The 18,059-nt window shown below is 45.4% G+C and overlaps 1 protein-coding gene and 1 long non-coding RNA gene across 22 annotated transcripts in view; one reads left to right on the top strand and one right to left on the bottom strand.

Moving 5' to 3' along the window:
* Window positions 1-610: 610 nt before the first annotated feature.
* Window positions 611-6,319, bottom strand: LOC115842333 (uncharacterized). The gene is made up of 3 exons (XR_004035232.2): window positions 6,180-6,319; window positions 4,272-4,562; window positions 611-2,037 (listed from the first exon to the last, which is right to left on the bottom strand). It is a non-coding gene; the product is annotated as an uncharacterized lncRNA (long non-coding RNA).
* Window positions 4,977-18,059, top strand: part of SGPP2 (sphingosine-1-phosphate phosphatase 2) — a 138,829-nt gene continuing 125,746 nt past the window's right edge. For 18 of the 21 annotated variants that reach the window (XR_009564530.1, XR_009564531.1, XR_011377569.1 and 15 more), the window contains exon 1: window positions 5,048-5,590. Coding sequence is in view for 1 of the 21 variants with exons in the window: in XM_030836988.2 (XP_030692848.1) it covers window positions 5,372-5,590 (219 nt within the window). In the remaining 20 variants the exon portion in view is untranslated. Of the gene's footprint in view, window positions 5,010-5,044; window positions 5,591-18,059 lie in introns of those variants that run through there. The other 3 variants (XR_009564538.1, XR_009564537.1, XR_009564536.1) reach the window with 3 other exon arrangements.

Here is an 18,059-nt window from a genome sequence, read left to right as displayed (position 1 = left end):
ACCGCAAAAAAAAAAAAAAAAAAAAAGTGTCCAGGAAACTGATTATTGGAAAGGACTCAACAAGGAGTGTTACTAATAGGGAATATTCTTTAGGAATAAAAATGACTCTCTTAATAGACCACTTGTGAACAGTCAAATATATTTTCTTTGTCTTAAATTGGGGCTCTCTGTATATGAGCTTGACCAACCCCAATGCATGCCTGATGGAATTGGAAGAAATGGTTCCCTTTTCTCTAGTAGATGTTTGATGTTTTATCAAAGCATAAGCCAAACAAAGAGGACTGACTTTTAAAATTGGTTGGCACGAGATCTCCCCCTTCCCTCAAGTTCTTTAGTTAGGTAGAGCAGGCTAAGCCCTACAGTGTTCCTCATAAAGTGGTCAAAATCCATCAACACTCATTGGAAAACTATTTTGTCTCATATGGTTTGATTCAACTGGATTCAAACCAAGAAGTCGTGGCTGAAATCAAACTCTTAACCAACACTCATGGTTGTGAGCGCATGCGGACTGGACCAACACTCATGGTTGTGAGCGCATGCGGACTGGACCAACACTCATGGTTGTGAGCGCATGCGGACTGGACCAACACTCATGGTTGTGAGCGCATGCGGACTGGACCAACACTCATGGTTGTGAGCGCATGCGGACTGGACCAACACTCATGGTTGTGAGCGCATGCGGACTGGACCATTCCTTGCCTGTTCGCTGCAGGAGAAATTCAAGGCTCCCAGTCGTTCTTCTTACTGCTTTCCCTCTTTCTGTCCCTCTGTTTACAGGAACATCACCTGTAACTGTTTTCTTTTAAACCATTTGTAGGATGAAATGTTGCAAAGCCAAGCTCAGTTAAGCAGGGAGGTTTTAACCTGAAATTTCTCCCAGCCTGAAAGGTTCTCCCCCCACCCCAAGAATTTATGTTTGACGATTTATTGAAACTGTCTAAATAGAAAAATTTTTTTTCATTAGTTAAGGAGAAGAAAGAAAAAGCTGTGTTTAATGCTTTACATTTTAAAATTTCAGTGATCTGGACAGTCCTTGGAGCCTGGGGTTTTGATCCATTTGTCAACAAATGATGTATCTCTAATCTGCTAAGGCTATTAATCTTTGGTTACTTCATGTAACATATATGCAAAGATATAAATTACCCTTTTAAAAAATGACTGCCAGTAACCAAATTCACATATACAGTAGTCTGCAAATTTTGAAAGGGTTATGTGCCAAAAGTTAGCTTGGATCTCAGAATGGCTTCCCCACAGAAAGTGACTAGATTTCCAGCAAAGCCTAGAAAGCAGTCTGATTCACCATGAGGTGAAATAGCAATAGATTCACTGTGTTCCAGAATCTCTTAGGAAGCCAGGACTCTGCAGCCCTTTTCAGCACCCTGATGGGCTGGGGTGAGGGGTCAGAATCGGTTTCCATGGCAGCAAGAAGAAGCCTCCAGCAGCAAGCGGTGGGCAGGGCTTTGGTAACCCCTTGATGGTGACTTGAAGGTGGGGAGTTGCTGCTCCATTTCCGTGTTCTGTCAATTCTTGGCTGGCTGAGTTAGGACTCTTCAGGCCATAAGTAACAGAAATGGGGGCGTTGTTACCAAGGATTCGGGGGTAGTTTGGGAACCCAGGCTAGGAGGACCTTCGCTGTGGCTGGAACGAGGCACCGCGGAGCTGTCTCTCAGGATCAATTGCTTGCGTTTCCTAACTTCTCTGTGTGTCTGCTTTACTTCTCCCTTGTGAGCACTCAGCAGTAAGACCACTTGCCTGCCCCATGGTGTGGTCTCCAGTTTGTGAATTTTCTTCTCCTTAGTTCAACAGATACAAACTGGGGTCTGTGAATCCAAATGCCCAAAGAGAAAGCGTTTGATGATCTCAAGTTTGGTCAAGTGGTGTCCAGCCCAGGGCCAATTAGCTCTGACCGGGGGCCAGGTCATATGGCTCAAACGATGGCTGCCAATCTCCTCTCCCATTCCTTTCCCATCCCCTGGGAAGAGAGTGGGTGAAGGAGGAAGGAGATCCTCCCATAAGAGCAGTGTGAGATGGCAGACCCTGAAAAGAGAATGTAATACATTTTGTAACTTTGGGAAAAATTACTTCACATCTCAGAGTCTCAGTTTTCTCCTCTACAAAAAGAGATAAAACGACTTGCCTCTGGGGGTTGTAGAATTTACAGGCAAAAATTTGCAAATGAGTCCTAAACTCCCAAAGCTCTAGAAACTGTGAGGGGTGCTCTTAGTCTAGAACAACATTCACTAAGTGTTTACTGAGCACTCATGACACACTGGGAATACTTTTCAGTACAAGAGTAAAGAGTAAAGATAAATTCTAGGGCTAGAATGTGATTTAGTAATGGAAAGAATATGTTTTAGAGTCACAAAGACCTGAGTTGAATCCTCCTTCTGCCACTTAGTTGTGTGGCTGTGGGCAAGTTTCCTACCTCTGAGCTGGGAGCATTACTCCTTATTACAGCCTAAATGGCCCTCCTTGGTCCCACCTCTCCCAAGTCAATCCCTGCACTCAAGCCTCCCCTGCCAGGCTGGCCTCCTGGTGGTTCCTCCGACACTGCTGAGCTTGGGCTGCCTTTGCTACTGCAGCTTCCTCTGTCCGGAATGCTGTTTCTCCTGATCTGGATTGGGGGGGGGGTGCTTCTTTTTTTTTTTCAGGTCTCTGCACAAATATCCTCCTTTTGGAGGTAACCAACTTACCTACAGGTCTTCCCCCTACCCCACCCACCTTGCTCCTCTCCATGGCATTTGTCGCTTCCTAAAAGTACAGATTTATTTGATTTTTTAAATGAGCTGTCCCCCCACTAAAATATAAGTTCCATGATCTAGGGCCTCTGGTGTTTTCACTGACGTATCCCCAGGCCTAGAAGAGTGTCTGACACTAGTAAATGCACAATTGTCAAATACATGAAGGATGAGGGCCACTGGGAGGATAAAGTGTGATTAAATTAGTTATGGCATGAAAGTACTGAGCACATGCCTGGCACTGAGAAAGTACTTTACTGGGTTGAGAAGCATTCCCTCCAAATTCATGTGCACCCAGAACCTGTGACTGTGGCCTTTTTGCAGATGTAATCATGTTAAGATGAGGCCTCATCCAGTGACTAGTGTCCCTATAAGAAGAGGGAAATTTGAGCACAGAGAGTCATGCAGGGCGAATGCCCTGTGACAACAGAGGAGGAGATTGGAGTAATACTGCCACAAGCCAAGCACGGCCACCCCAGCCATATAAGAAAGACAAGAAGTGAGGATTCTCATCTCATCACAGGAGGAAAGTGAGGCACACTGTGACATCACAAGCCACTGGAAGCTGCAGGCAGTACCTGGTCCCCAAGGGGATATAATGCATTGTCTGAATATGTGATTTTTGGCCTTATGCTCCATGTGCCATGTTTGGCTTTGCCTCTTTTTCCTAATTGGGAGAAAGGAAAATCAAAGCATCGAATTTGGGAGATAACATCACTCAAGTGTCTTCATGGGGAACATATTTCTTTTAACACATACAAAGAACAGGTCTGGAACTTCCCCGGTGGTGCAGTGGTTAAGAATCTGCCTGCCAGTGCAGGGGACATGGGTTCGATCCCTGGTCTGGGAAGATCCCACATGCCGCGGAGCAACTAAGCCCGTGCGCCACAACTACTGAGCCTGCGCTCTAGAGCCCGCGATCCACAGCTACTGAAGCCCACGTGCCTAGAGCCCCTGCTCTGCAACAAGAGAAGCCACTACAATGAGAAGGCCGCACACAGCAAGGAAAAGTAGACCCCGCTCGCCACAGCTAGAGAAAAGACCCTGCGCAGCAGCGAAGACCCAACGCAGCCAAAAAATAAATAAATAAAAAAAATTAAAAAAAAAAAAAGAACAGGTCCGAAACCACTACAATTCCAGCTGTTAAAACTAAACCACAAAAACAACAACAAACTAAACCACAGGGTTTGGTCCCAGTGACTGTAAATGACAGCAACATTGAGGAGAGAAGCCTTCTGCTTCTAGGATTGAACATCTCTGTGTGTGACACAGCTGGATTGTGACGGCAGCTCTGTACTTCTTCTGTGAGTTAAGTGGGGAACGGTATTTCCCAATAGTTTCATTGCTCTCTCAGCCACCTTGATTTTGCTCACCAGACAGGACTGGGAAGGAGAGAGGAAACTCAGGCATGAGGGAGACCAGTCATCCTTGAAAGCTACATCCCAAAGACCTGAATTGACATCTGGATAAACAAGGTCGTGGCAGGTGTTCCTCCATAGTCATTTGTGCAACCAAATACTTGGCAGGACTTACCCTGGGCCACCAGGAAATGCTCAGCCTTCAGCTGCAGACTGAAGACAGAAGGATTGAGTTGCACTTTCGTTGCAAGCAGGTCATCTGGGCCTAATTTGACTGTTGCCTTTCACTCCCTGTGAGGAAGTGCCGTGCCGCTAGAAGATTCAGGAGGGAGGAGGGAAAACCAAGGTCGACCAGCAGGATGTTTTCTTTGCTGTTCTGCTGAGATCCCTAAAGCAGGTGCAGGTGTGGGGAGAAGTCAACCTCCTCGCGGTCCTTCAACACCTTGTTCTCTTCGGGTCTAAAGGTCTAGAGGCAGAGCGGAAAAAAGAAGTAGGAGAGGGGCAACCACCATCTTTCTTAATGCGGAAAGCCAAGAAAGAATCAATTTTCCTTTCCACCTGCCTCAAAGTGTTCCCCAGTTGCCAAATCACAAGGGCAAGGGTAGGGACGCAGAGGATGACTCAGGATCCACTTCGAACCTCCTCGGTGGAGCAAGGTCAAGGAAGTTTGGGCCCGTGGGGAGACGTTGCATCACGCAGAGTTTGGTAAGAACTTGGGAATCTTCCCTAGGGGGGCTCCCTCTACCTGCCGGAGGTGGGCAAAGGCAGGACTACAGGCGGGATGCGGGGAGCTGGAGGGGAAATCAGACCTCCCCTTGAGCTCAAAAGTGAAAGGAAGGTCACTAAGCGATCAGCCGGCGCACGCCAGGATGGACTCACGCAGGCCCACACGTGCTCGGCCGCTCCCCATTAGGTAGCACTTCTGCACCAGCCGGGAGGGGTGGAGGAGGCGCGCTCGGGCGCAGAGAGGCGCGGTGTAGACACCTGTACCCTTTCGCCCAGTTCCGAGCGGGCCGGACGCCGGGGATCGCCCGAGCCCGCCCGGGCCCGCCGGGAAGGAAAGGAGGGCGGACGTGCCTGGCGCAAGGTGAAGGCGAACACCTGGACGTCCGCGTACGCGGGGCGGGCGCTAGGACCCGAGCGGCGCACCTGTTGGCTGGCGCCCCGGGCCCCGCCCGCCACCCCGAGCGCCCGGCCCGGCGAGGGCGAAGGCAGGAGGGACGGTGCGAGCGGGGGGCACCGGGTGGTGGTGGCGGCGGCGGCCCCGGGATCACCATGGCCGAGCTGCTCTGGAGCCTGCAGGATTCCCAGCTCGTCGCCCGCTTCCAGCGCCGCTGCGGGCTCTTCCCCGCGCCGGATGAAGGCCCCGGCGAGCCCTGTGCTGGCCCCGCGGAGGGCGCGGCGCGGGCGCCCGGGCTCGGGCATCTCCCCGCAGCCAAAGGCAGGGGCGCCGAGGAGCCGGCCAGTGGGCTGCGGAGAGTCGCGGTCCCGCAGGTAACCGCGGGCCAGGTGTTCGCAGTGGTGGGGGGAGGGGACAGCTCGCCCCGCCGCCTGCGGACTTGCTGGTCCTGGCGACGCGGCGGTGGGTGCGCGCCGATCCTGCCGTGCCGAGAGGGCCCCATACCCTAGCGGCGACCCGGCTGCCCGCGCTGTGGGTACCAGGGAGGGGTGGGTGGGAGTCCAATCCCTAGGATGACATCCTCTAACGCTGCCAGGTGGCAACCAGGTCTAGTAAGACTTCAGAAGCCCCCAGAGCTTTAAATGCAGCCTATTTGGAGAATTTCTAGTTTCATAAGTAATTAAATTTATGTTCATGCGTATTCTCCCAAATGTGTAAGAGTTACATAATTGAAAAGAGGAGCGGAGACGTCCTTGGCATTTTCACAAGAGGCTTCCCTGAGGAGAAATTCTGACTACTCCCCCCAGGATTCTGAGTTTCCGCCCATCCCCCTTTCTTTGATCCGCACTAAAGGCGTGGAGCGGGGCTCAGCGCGCCCTTCACCGTCCTGCAACGCCAGCTCTAAGGACAGAATTTCGGGTTTAAATATTGCTGCTGGAGAGATTTATAAAGCCCACCCCCTACCTCCAGTGATGTCGTCCAGACAGCGCTTCGCTCTCTCCTTCCCCCAGAGTCTTAGGGTCCCTCCTGCCTGGTGGGTCTCTTAACTGGCACCAGTGACTTTTAACAGACGCTGTCAGGAGTGAAGCTAACCACGCTGTCCTCTAGGCGTTCACAGTGTGGTTACACAATCCACTGCGGCTTTGGGAAGCCAGCGCGTCGTCGCAGTGCACAGGGACTCCAGAGGGGAGGGCCCAGACAGGCTGCAGATGCTAATGTGCCCGGGCTGCTGTCTGCCGGGGCGCAGGGCTGCCCTCTGGGAGGGAGGGCTCCCTGCAGCTATGAGATGCCCTGGGCCGCCACAGAAGCTGCCCTTCTGGGGAGGGGAGGTAGAAAGTGTGGCAAATGAAAACTGAAACAATGTATTAATTACAACTCTTGGCGGGGGTGGTGGAGGAAACCGCGTATTTTTCTTCCTAAAAGTTTTGGTGACAGCAGGATGGCCTTTATGTGTAGATTTCTAGATCTAGTAACTGAGGAATTATGAAGAACCTGGCTTCCATGTGCGATGGAATATTATGGGCATTAAATTGTAGGATTTATTTAGAGGCTGGGGGGTGGGTTCCAGTCCAGAGAAATCTTCCTGCGTAGTATTTTTTTTTTCCATCTCTTGTTGTTCATTCTCTGTCCCCATGACACCCAGTAACTTTTAGATGAGTTTGAGAGCCCCCTTTCCCCTTCCCCTTTCCTCTCGCGTTGTCTTTAAAATGGGGCAGAGGGAAGGAATAAGAACCAGTCTCCATCCTGAAATGCTGTTTGGCGTTTTCTGTGCACACACACTTTATACCCACAGGCAGATGCACGGGCAGCTCTCTGTTGCTCTCTCCTCAAGGGTCTACTCTGTCTCCCTAATTCAGGAAGCTGGCGAAGAGCGCATTTTCCCCTTAGTGTTTCTCAAACTGTTTTAAACATTACCCTTAGTCATGTAACTTTCAATTCTGGAAAAGGACCATCTTGCCCTTTAAAAGCGAGATGAGCAGATTTTCTTGTAGAGAGGTGTTATCTTGCCACGTGAAGACCCTGATCATTCAGTGAACCAAACGGAAGGGTCGCCCCCTTTCCATCCTACACACGACCTCACTTACTATCGATCATGTAAAAGTAAGAGAGCTAAAAATTCACGATAAGAAATCACCACATTGGTGTGTGATGGGGAAAAAATGAGAGCACCTGATAAATAATGGGTTAATGTTTTTAAAGGTGGGTTGGTGTCAAGTGACTTGGAAAGATTAATACTTTGCAAGTACAGGTGGAGTTGCCAAAAGAAAACAATTGCATACCTGCCCCGTATAATTGATAAGACCTTAAGGGGACAGCTGACAAAACTTCTCTCCAACAGCTACTCTTCCCCTTGGCCTCTGGCCTTTGCCTGGCCTGTGGCCTGTGCCTCCCTGAGCTCCCTGTCCTTCTTTCTCTAAATAAACTCCCATTCATCCTTCAGTTTCAAAGGTCAATTCCTCAGGAGACACTTTCACTCACCTTCCAGTCTCCCTCCTCCTTTTATGGGTTCTCTTTGCTCCTGTGTTTCTTCACAGCAGTTATCACATTGTGCAGGCACACCTTTGTGCAGATATCTGATTATTGGCCGCCTCTTCCAGTGAATGATAAGCTCTAAGAATGCACGCAACTTGTCTAGCTTGCTCAGTATTTTCTCCTCATGGCCCGGCATGTGGGAGCTCAGTGAATTTTGTAAACTAGTGAGTGTGGATGGCAATATAAAATTGCGCTTTAAAAGCAAAACAAGCAGATATTCTTGCAGAGACGTGTCTTGCTGCTTGAACAACCCGGGCATTCGGTGAGGCCAATGGTGGGGTTTCCCCCTTCCCATCTAACACCCTTCACTCACTATATCGTGAAAAAGAGGGAGCTAAGAATTCAAGGTAAGAAATTGAGGATTTTTAAAAACTGAAGCGTGAATATTGAAAATCAAATTTTTCCACATAACTTAGAAGTCAGGCAGCACCAGGGTATTGATTTAAGACGCTTCAAACAATAGTGAAGTTGTTTTCTTCAACAATCGAAGTTGTTCTTAGATTGCAACAAATCTAATCTTTCTCACCTCCCATGTTTTCTGTATTTCTTGTACTGCTTAAAGCAGGGACAAGTAGGGAAATGACTAAGTGAGGGCTTCCATTACACATTCTTGTAACACCACACGCCACTAGCTTCAAGATTAACTACACGTTTACAGACCAGGTCTGGGCTGGGCTTGCACAAAGCTGTCATTGAATAAATCAGACTGGCCCTCGTAGATTTCCCAGTAGCCATGCATGTCACAGACAGAAAAGGTTTGCGTCCTAAAGAGTTGAATGCTTTGTTGAGGGCTTTCCAGATATCACACGGTCAGATCGGTGACTTAAGTCTAAACTTTTTTCTACCGTGCACACCTTCCAGGGAAACAATCCGAGGCTTCATTCTATCTGTCTCATTGGGAAGGTGTGAGGTGTTAGGACTGGTTGGGGGCAGGGTAGAGACTGGATGGAAAGAGAAACTATTGCTTTTGGTTTACAAGTGTAACTGGTTTGCAAGGGTAACCAGAGGAGGACGTTCTTGGCAGTCACCAGGAGAAAGAGACAGGGGTCCTAGGACCCAGCTAGGAGGGCAGAGGCCGGTCTCGGAATTATGTTTATTTGTTCTGGGATAAAGCCAACCTTGAATACAATGGTATTTTGATTTCTGTTATCTTCGCTCACTCAACACCATTGCATTAAGTTAGATTTTGTAGTGCCTTTCCCATTGTTATGTTAGACCGTGGTTAATCTTTCCAAACTGTACTGTGCTCAATAAATACTTTTGGATAACTATTTGCTCAGACATAGTTCTAAACTTGGATTGGGGAAGGGATCAAAATTAGGTTATTTTTAGAAGTCTTTTTGCACTCCCCGTTTTCCTCTTGAAACATTTGGGGTGCTCCAAGTCTGTCAATCTACAAAACCCCACCCTTGATTTTATGGGTTTGCTTAAGTGCAAAGGACCAGGAATCAAAAGACCAGGATCTAGGTCTGTCTGCCCTGGGATCATTCTGAACTTCTCTGGGCCTCTGTTGTCCCACCTGCAAAGTGAGCAGAGTAGAATAGAACCGTGGGTTTCCAACTGTGGCTGTACATTACAGTCAGTTAGAGGGGCTTTAAAAACAAAACAAACAAAAAAACCCATGTCCAGGATCCAGGTCAGAAGTGGGACCCCAGAGAAGCTGGCAAACAGAAGGGGGAAGCTCTGAATTCTCTTCCCCTGGGATCCACCACCTTAGTGTGTTCAGGACAAGGTGGTGATGGCTGGAAGCAGAGGTCATGGTGGCTGTGGATGTCTGGGCTTGATTATATCTAAACTGGCCGACAGATCAGTCTTCAAGTGTTGATTATCTTCAGATGGGTGCTCAGGTAGGAAATGACAAAATAAGCCACTTTGAAAAGGTACATTTGATCTTTTTCTAGTTGCAGATATTGTTCAGATGAGAAAACTTGGAAAAAATACAAAGAAAAAGTTAAATCCATGCCCATTATACCACTGCCCAAAGATAATCACTCGGTAAATGTTCAACCTGATTTTTTTTTTTTTTTTTGCGGTACGCGGGCCTCTCACTGTTGTGGCCTCTCCCGTGGCGGAGCACAGGCTCCGGACGCGCAGGCTCAGCAGCCATGGCTCACGGGCCCAGCCGCTCCGCGGCATGTGGGATCTTCCCGGACCGGGGCACGAACCCATGTCCCCTGCATCGGCAGGCGGACTCTCAACCACTGTGCCACCAGGGAAGCCCCCTCTGCCTATTTTTAAATTGGGTTGTTCGGTTTTTCGCTCTTGAGTTGTATTCTTAATATATTTTTGAAATTAACCTCTCTTATCAGATATATGATTTGCAATTATTTTCTCTCATTTAGTTAGGTTGCCTTTTCATTTTATTGATGAATTTCCTTTGCTGTGAAGAAGGCTTTTAGTTTGATGTAGTCCAGCTTGTTTATTTTTGCTTTCGCTGCCTCGACTTTGGGTGTCAAATCCAAAAATCATGGCCAAGACTGATGTCAGTCTTTGATTGCTTTCTTAATTTAAATTTCCAGACTTGTAATTGCTGTGTAGAAATATGCCTGTATGTTGGCTTTTTATAGGTATTACCAACTTGTCCCACAGAAAGGGTGGAGGGATACGTAACTAGGAGTGCAGGTTTTCCTATACCCTCACCAATCTTAGGTATTAACATTCTCTTTAATCTTTGGAGAAAATAAGCCACTTCTGCTTCTATCTCATCTTTGCTTCCTTTATTTCCAGCTAACATTTATTGATCAGCTACTGGGTTTCTGAGACCGTCCTCAGCCTTAAAGATACAAAGATAAATAAGATTTAGTTCCTGCCCTGGGAAAGCCACCAAGAAAATGGTGCAATGCAACCAGTGCTAGAGTATAGAAGAAGAAATACGTGATCAGGGAGACAGTAGCAGGAGCAATGGTGATCCCTAGGGGAGCCCATGACATCTTGAGTCAAGTACGAGGCAAGTAGATGAAAATGTGAGAATCTCTTTTCTTTACATGGAAATCTCATGTAATAAAACATAAAGACACGTTATTATTTTTGATGAATAGTGACAAGTTCAACTTGGGTATCATAAGAGTCCCAGCAGGAGACAGATGGCCTACTGATAAGGGGTCATTGAAACCCTTAAAAAGGGTTAAAGTGGCAAATTCTGTGTTATGAATATTTTACCTCAATTTACCAAAGAAAAAGAGAAGAAAGAAAAAACGATATAACGTAGGTTCTACTCTACTTCAGGGAGAGAAAGCATAACTTCCCTCTCCTGAAGTGTGAGCTGCACACAGTGACTTCCTTCTAAAGAGTACAATATGGAAAGAGCCCCTACATTTTACAATGTAGGAACCTGATGGACACTACCTCAGCCAGGTGATCAAGGCTGACGTCATCAGTGATAAGTCATGATGATGGATGTGTTCTTGGTTTGTGTTGAAACGATATACTCTTGACACATGTTGAAAATGTCACTTCACCTCTGTGGTCTTCTTCCCCCAAACCCAAACCCTTATTCTAATCATGAGAAAGAAATCAGACAAATCCCATTTGAGGGGCGTTCTACAAAAAACCTGTACTCTTCAACACTGTCAAGGTCATCAATCACGAGGAAAGTCTGAGGAACTGTCACAGCCAAGAGGAACCTAAGGAGATATGACTACTAAGTGTAATTGTGGAGTCCTGGATGGGCCCCTAGAACAGAAAAAAAGGACATTCAGTAAAAACTAAGGAAGTCTGAAAAGAATATGGACCTTGGTTAAAAATAACCCGTTAGTATTGTAACCAGTGAATCATACTAATAGGACGTTAAAGATCAGGAAACGGGCTGCCGAGTATATGGGAAGAATGTGGAATATGTGGGAACTCTCTATACTATGTTCTAAATTTCTCTCTAAATTGGGAATTCCCTGGCAGTCCAGCGTTAGGACTCAAGGTTAGTCAGTGCTTAGGACTCCTCACTTGCACTGCAAGGGGCACAGGTTCAATCCCCAGTCGGGGGAACTGAGATCCCACAAGCCATGCAGCCTGGCCAAAAATAAATAAATAAATAAATAGAAGAAAATACATTTTTCTGTAAATTGAAAACTGTTCTAAAAAAATAAAAGTCTATTTAAAATTTTTTAAAAGGGGGTGGGTAATTGAAGGGAGTTCAAAGATGGGATCATTTACAAAGATGTAGGCAGGGCTGGAAAAAAATCAGCACGGGAGGATGAAGTGTCCTGGAACAGGCAACTTCAGCCTAGAAAGGCAAGGGGAGAGGATAGCGTCTGGTAACCCCAGACCCAAGGAGAGCTTAGCTGTCAGAGAGAGGCCCCTGACTGGAGCTGAGGCCTTTAGTAGAGAAGGAGCCACAGCCAGGCGGGAGGAGAGGGGGAAATACATCTCACACTTCTTCTCTGTGTGCCCTCTCATATCCTGCCAATACCTCTCCTCGTCCAAATTCAACCAGAAGCCAGGGAGCTTGGGCTGATGCAATCCGAGAAGGTCGGCCTCCCTGGAGAAACATGGAGAGTGGATCTGGAAGGACGAATGGAGAATATCCAGCACACGTTGTGTAAGGAAACTGGTGAGGTTATATTGGATAGAGTGTTGAGCTAGAGCCAGAGTTTCAGGCTAAACCCTTAGTGTGGCTTCCTGCAGAACTTGGACTTCATCCTATAGACAGGGGGATGGCAAATCAATTTCATCCCATGTGCCAAATCAGAATTTTCAACTCAGGCGCGGTGCTGAGAAAGGTTCTCGGGTGTCAGTGTGCTTAATCGGAAAGAGTGTGGGATTGAATGGCAATGCCTCTGTGGGGCACTGAGGGACTTGGTGCTAAAGCATTTAAGAAATGGCCATGTTGGGCTTCCCTGGTGGCGCAGTGGTTGAGAGTCCGCCTGCCGATGCGGGGAACACGGGTTCGTGCCCCGGTCCGGGAAGATCCCACGTGCCGCGGAGCGGCTGGGCCCGTGAGCCATGGCCGCTGAGCCTGCGCGTCCGGAGCCTGTGCTCCGCAACGGGAGAGGCCACAACAGTGAGAGGCCAGCGTACCAAAAAAAAAAAAAAATAGAAATGGCGATGCTATATTCAAACAACAGCAAATATGGAATTAATGTTAAATCAAGCCTTAGTGTCTGTTTTGGGTTCTTGGTGATACTTTGAGTGTCTCCTGCGCCTGTAAATGCCTTAGGAGGAAAGAGACCACAAATGGTTTCTTAAGATGTAGGTTGCCATGTTTTGAATCAGGGGACCCCATCATTATGGCTACAAGCTGACTGGATCAGGGGTCAGCCCTTGAGTCAAAAGCAGCCTCTTTAGGCTGGTCAGCATCTTATGAAATGGCCTTGCATGGGAACTTCACCTAATTGGGATACTGCGTAATGGAGAGTGACTAATGGAACCAATCAGATCGCTCCCTTAGGGACTCTGAATGGAAGATCCAGACCTCAGACGTAGAGACATAAATGGTAGAGTCGTGATGGACTTCAGAGAGAAAAAGGAGGTCATAAACAGAAGCCTTGAGACAGAAAAAGCAGTAGCAAGGCAGATGTCCACAGTAGAGACGAGGGCAGAACGCCTGCACCAGTGGATGGCAAAAGCAGCAGGAAAAACTCCACGTGGAGAAAGAAGGCAAGTCTTGAGTGGTAGACTCCCCTTCGGAGGGGGGAGGTGCTAGAGGACTGCTGACTTTGAGCTGGAATGGCACACGGTGAGGCTCACACCGCTGCAGGTGTATTTCCTTACTTCTGAGGATGACTTTACAGCTCCTCTCACTGGAGGGGACCTGAGTGGCTCTCCACTTGCAACCAGAACATGCTGGTCTCTAGTGCTCCGAAGACTTGCACATAATTGGAATTAAATCATTAGTTCTAGCATTTTTGTGAAGCTGGGAATGGGGGCGGCGGGGGGGCGCTGTGAGGGAGGGACCAGGGTCCTCTTCCTCACCTGTGCATCCCCAGTCTAACATATGCTTGGAACATATTAACCTGTCAACAGGTACTTAACGATCCCTGTTGAATGAAGCATGTAAGGGTGTGCTAAACTCAACATTTTCTTTCTTGGCAGAAATGTGGTCGCCTGCCCTCTCCTGTCAGAACTGGGGTCATTTTACCCCTGACCACTTTACCTGGCTGTGTCTTTCTTTAGCTTAATGGCTTTTTTTTTCGGTGTTAGCTCTGTCCTTTTTACCAGGAAACTGATGAAGGTTTTGACTAATGAATAACTTTTTTATTGGTTTGCTGTCTTCTGTTGGACACCGTGAAGGGAGTTCAGGTATTGCTAAAAATTGATGACGGTGAAACACCTGTCAACCTTTAAAATGTGATTAGATAACTGTGCTTTTTTTAGGAAGGCGTTGACAGCAAGTCTAATCTAATTTTACCTTTCTTATAATTGAGGTGTTGAAATTTTCCAGTTTTAAAAGCACTTTCACCTCTGTGGGTATAGTTAATGATTAAACCCTCTGTTGTCCCGATAAGAATTATGTCTCGAGCAAAGGCATTCTTCTTACATTTTATTTGGCATACAATTTTCCTGGGAGAGAATACTGTCAGTGTCTCCTGGCAACACATATAGAAGGCTCCTATCTGTGTTAGAAAACTATGGAAATCCTAAAACTGGGGCATCCACTGGTCTTTACAATTCTGCTTGCCTGGTGAGATACCTTCTGCATATTAAGAAAACGAGATACGGAAAAATCCAAAAATCCGGTCAAGACTGATTCACATTTTTTTCCTCTCACTCTTGCTTCAAACCGTGTGGGCTAATTAGCAAACTGTTTTGAAAACAAAGAAAAAATCCTTAGGCATGGGCCAGGGTGGATGGGAGGGAGATGAGTGAACCACCAGAGATCTTGAGGGCGCGGTTAGGAATCTTGGGAAGGGGAGTAATGGTTTCCTCAAACTATTTTGAAATATTACCTCTAGTCCTCCAAATGCTTATGGCAGTTTTATACCTCTTTGTTTAATAAAACAAGATGAAACGATCCAAAACAAAACACTGGGTTCATACTTGCTTTTGTTAATGCCATATATTTGTAATCATGCCTCCAGGAGAAATGTCCTCTGTCATCTCCGGGTACGTTTTGATTTTTCCAAGTGGCAAAAACTTTGTTCTCATAGAATTTTATGGGAAACAGCTCCTTAAAGCAGGAACTCCTCTGAGTGGAGGAAGAGTTGATGATGGTGAGAAGAGGGCTCCTGGGGGTAAAATGTTGGCAGCTGAGAGACCGGGGCTTAATTGGTGGGGAAAGGGCATAGGTGAACTTTTTTTTTTTTTTGCAGTTAAAAAAAAAATCATCCCCTCTTGATAGGTGACTTAAAAGGTAGCCGTGAAATAGAACATCAAAGATATTGTTAAAAGCGTGACAAGTTAAAGGAGGCTCTGTTAGAAATTGGTTGGTTTTCTTTTCCTTTCTGAATTTTGATTGTTTTTTTTTCAACTAGGAAGGTGTCCAATACTTTGGAATTACTTTTTATGCTTTTCTACTATTAAAGGAATGCATGTTTATGTTAGAAATAGTGGAAGACACCGAAAAGTATAAAGAAGAAAACAAAATCCTGCCATAATTTTGCAACCCAGAGAAAAATATTAAAGTTTTAGAGTATTGTTTCCTTTTATCTCTATGAAAACATAGAATATTTAAGTTATCAACATCCTATGCACGTATAATACTGGGATCAACATTGGTCACTCATATCATGAGCATTTCCCCATATAACCGAACATTCTTTAATTATATGATTTAATAGTTGTATTATAGTTTATCATACGATTGTAACTTAATTTTTTAAAGCATTTCCTAAAGTATGTATTTTGTTGTTTCATTGTTTATCTTTTACTTCAACTGGAGTTTAAATATTTAATTGCTTCCTGAGAACTGGAAGAGAAGCATATTTCAGAGCTCTTCACGCTAACTACCAAATTGCTTTTTGGAAAATGTATCTCAGTTATTGTTCTGAACAGCAATGCAAGACTGCTAGCCCGTTGTCAGCATTCTTTATCTTCTTGTTGTCCATTTTCTTTTTCTTTATTATAACTTCAGTATAATAAGTGCAGAGATATTAAATGTACAACCTGATAAATTTGACTGTATGTCTAGATCCCGGTAACTATTGCCCAGGTAGAGATATAGTGCAGTTCCAGAAACTCAACAAGCTCCCTCAGGCCGCTCCTGCCAGTCGATACCACTCTAACCCCCAGTAACTGCTGTTTTCCCTCCGTCACCATAGCATAGTTTCACCTCTTCTTGAACTTCACATAAATGAGTCATATAGGATGTACGTTTTTCATGCCCTGCAGCGTCCATTGCACAAACATAATTTATTTATCAATTCTACTGTTTATGGACACTTAGGTTTTTATGAATAAAGGACAGCATCAAGTATTTTCTTTAAAACATTCTTATTTTTAACTTTCATTTTGAAATAAAACTTTAAAAGGTTTGCAAAAATAGTACAAACAATTCCTATGTACTCTTGACCAATATTCTCCTAATGTTAACATCATATATAACCACGGTATAATTATCAAAATGTAGACACAGTATGTAATCTATGGGCCTTATTCAGTTTTTATGAATTGATCTACTAGTCTCCTTTTGCCATTCTAGGATCTAACGTAGAACCATAAATTGCATTTAGTTGGTATTGTCTCTTTAGTCCAACCTGGAAGTTCTTCAGTCTTTCTTTGCCTTTCTTGACCTTGACTCTTGAAGGGTCCAGGCCAGTTATTTTGTATAATATTCCTCAGTCTGGGTTTGTCTGATGTTTTCTCATGATATTCAGGTTCTGTATTTTTAGCTGGAATACCACAAGAAAAATATTGTATCTTTCTTAGTGCGTCAAACCAGGAGACACACAATGTCGATTTGGTCCATTCCCAGTAATTTTAACTTTATACACCTTTAAAGGTGTTTAAGTGGTGTCTTTCAGGTAAATGTTTTCCTCTTTGTAATTAATATGTATCTTATAGGCTGGTATTCTGAGGCATTATAAATATCTTGTTTCTCTGTATATCTTCGTCCTCTAATTTTGTCATCCATTTAAAAAAATAATCTGCCAAATTAATAGCAAAATGAACACACCTCATTATTTTAATTTTGTATTTCTTTTATCTCTAATGAGGATGAGTGTTTTCCTTTTGTTTAGCAGATACTTGTATTATTCTTTTCGTGAATGGTCATATATACTGTATCGACTTTTCCACTGTGACTTCAATGGGGGAGGTTTTTCTTACTGACTTTTTTTTTTTCTCTTTTTTTTTTCTTACTGACTTTTGATGGTCTTCTCAGTTTATCCATTGTGCACCAAAATCTTCCGTTGTACATCAGTTAACATAAGCTCACAACTAATGGATTTCTAGTTTTTCCTTGTAACGAGAAAACGTTTGGAGCCTGAGGGAGAGAAGGATAATAAGGGAGAGTGATAGCTCCCTTCAAGGCTCTGTGGGTTTAGATACGTCATGCCTGGTCCCCTGTCCTTCTACCTGCTCCTTCCAGGTCAAGCCCATCATTTGCAGCCTGTGAAATGTTCGCGATACTTCAGTAGCCTCAGGCAGGGGCTGGAGATTCTGTGAGAGTTAAAGAAAGCATATATTCCCTAGCAACTCTGAACCAAGAAGGCAGTATATGCTTAGAGGATGTTACCCTCACTTTATGACATTATGACTGTGAAACAGAAGAATGAATTAGTTCTCTTGTGCATTTGCAGAGGGTGGCACACAATTCTGGAGTCCTCCCCGAGTCCTGCCTGCCGTGGGTCTCCCCCTTCTTGCATGGTCATTACAATACGCACATCCTCAAATAGAAGGAATGAAATGAATATTCCCAGTATTTATTCAGTTGTATATTCCTGCGTAAGCGTTGCTTTTGGAGAGGGCCCAACATCCATTGGTCCTTTAATTTTGCCTCCATCTCAGCCCATCTGAAGCCACAGTCATATTTTATTGTCCAAAAATTTTGACCCTGAAGGCCTTATCTGAAATTTCCCAACATGTTGAGTTATAAATGGTCTCACCCTGGTATTTTCATGCTTACTACCTCAGTACCATTGCAGGGATAGAAGTGGGACTTCCCACACTCATCCTCAGTACTTCCCAGTATAGGCAGGTATACCTGCATAGATTATGGCGCCCATATGTATCATAATGAAGCCCATAAAAACGATATCCTCTCTTAGGTTTAGAATGATTTATTTGGTGATCAGTACTTCCCCTCCTCTCCCCGTGACTCACCCGACCCTCAGCCCAGTTGACTCACCAGGTAAATAATCTATGACGGGAAAATGTTACTTTTGAAAAGAGAAACTCACTTGATCTTAAAAAGTTAGTACTAAACATACATTTACCATG

This window comes from Globicephala melas, chromosome 7 (genome assembly GCF_963455315.2).
Source record: "Globicephala melas chromosome 7, mGloMel1.2, whole genome shotgun sequence".
NCBI classification, from domain to species: domain Eukaryota; kingdom Metazoa; phylum Chordata; class Mammalia; order Artiodactyla; family Delphinidae; genus Globicephala; species Globicephala melas.
This window is presented reverse-complemented; position numbering and strand designations above follow the sequence as displayed.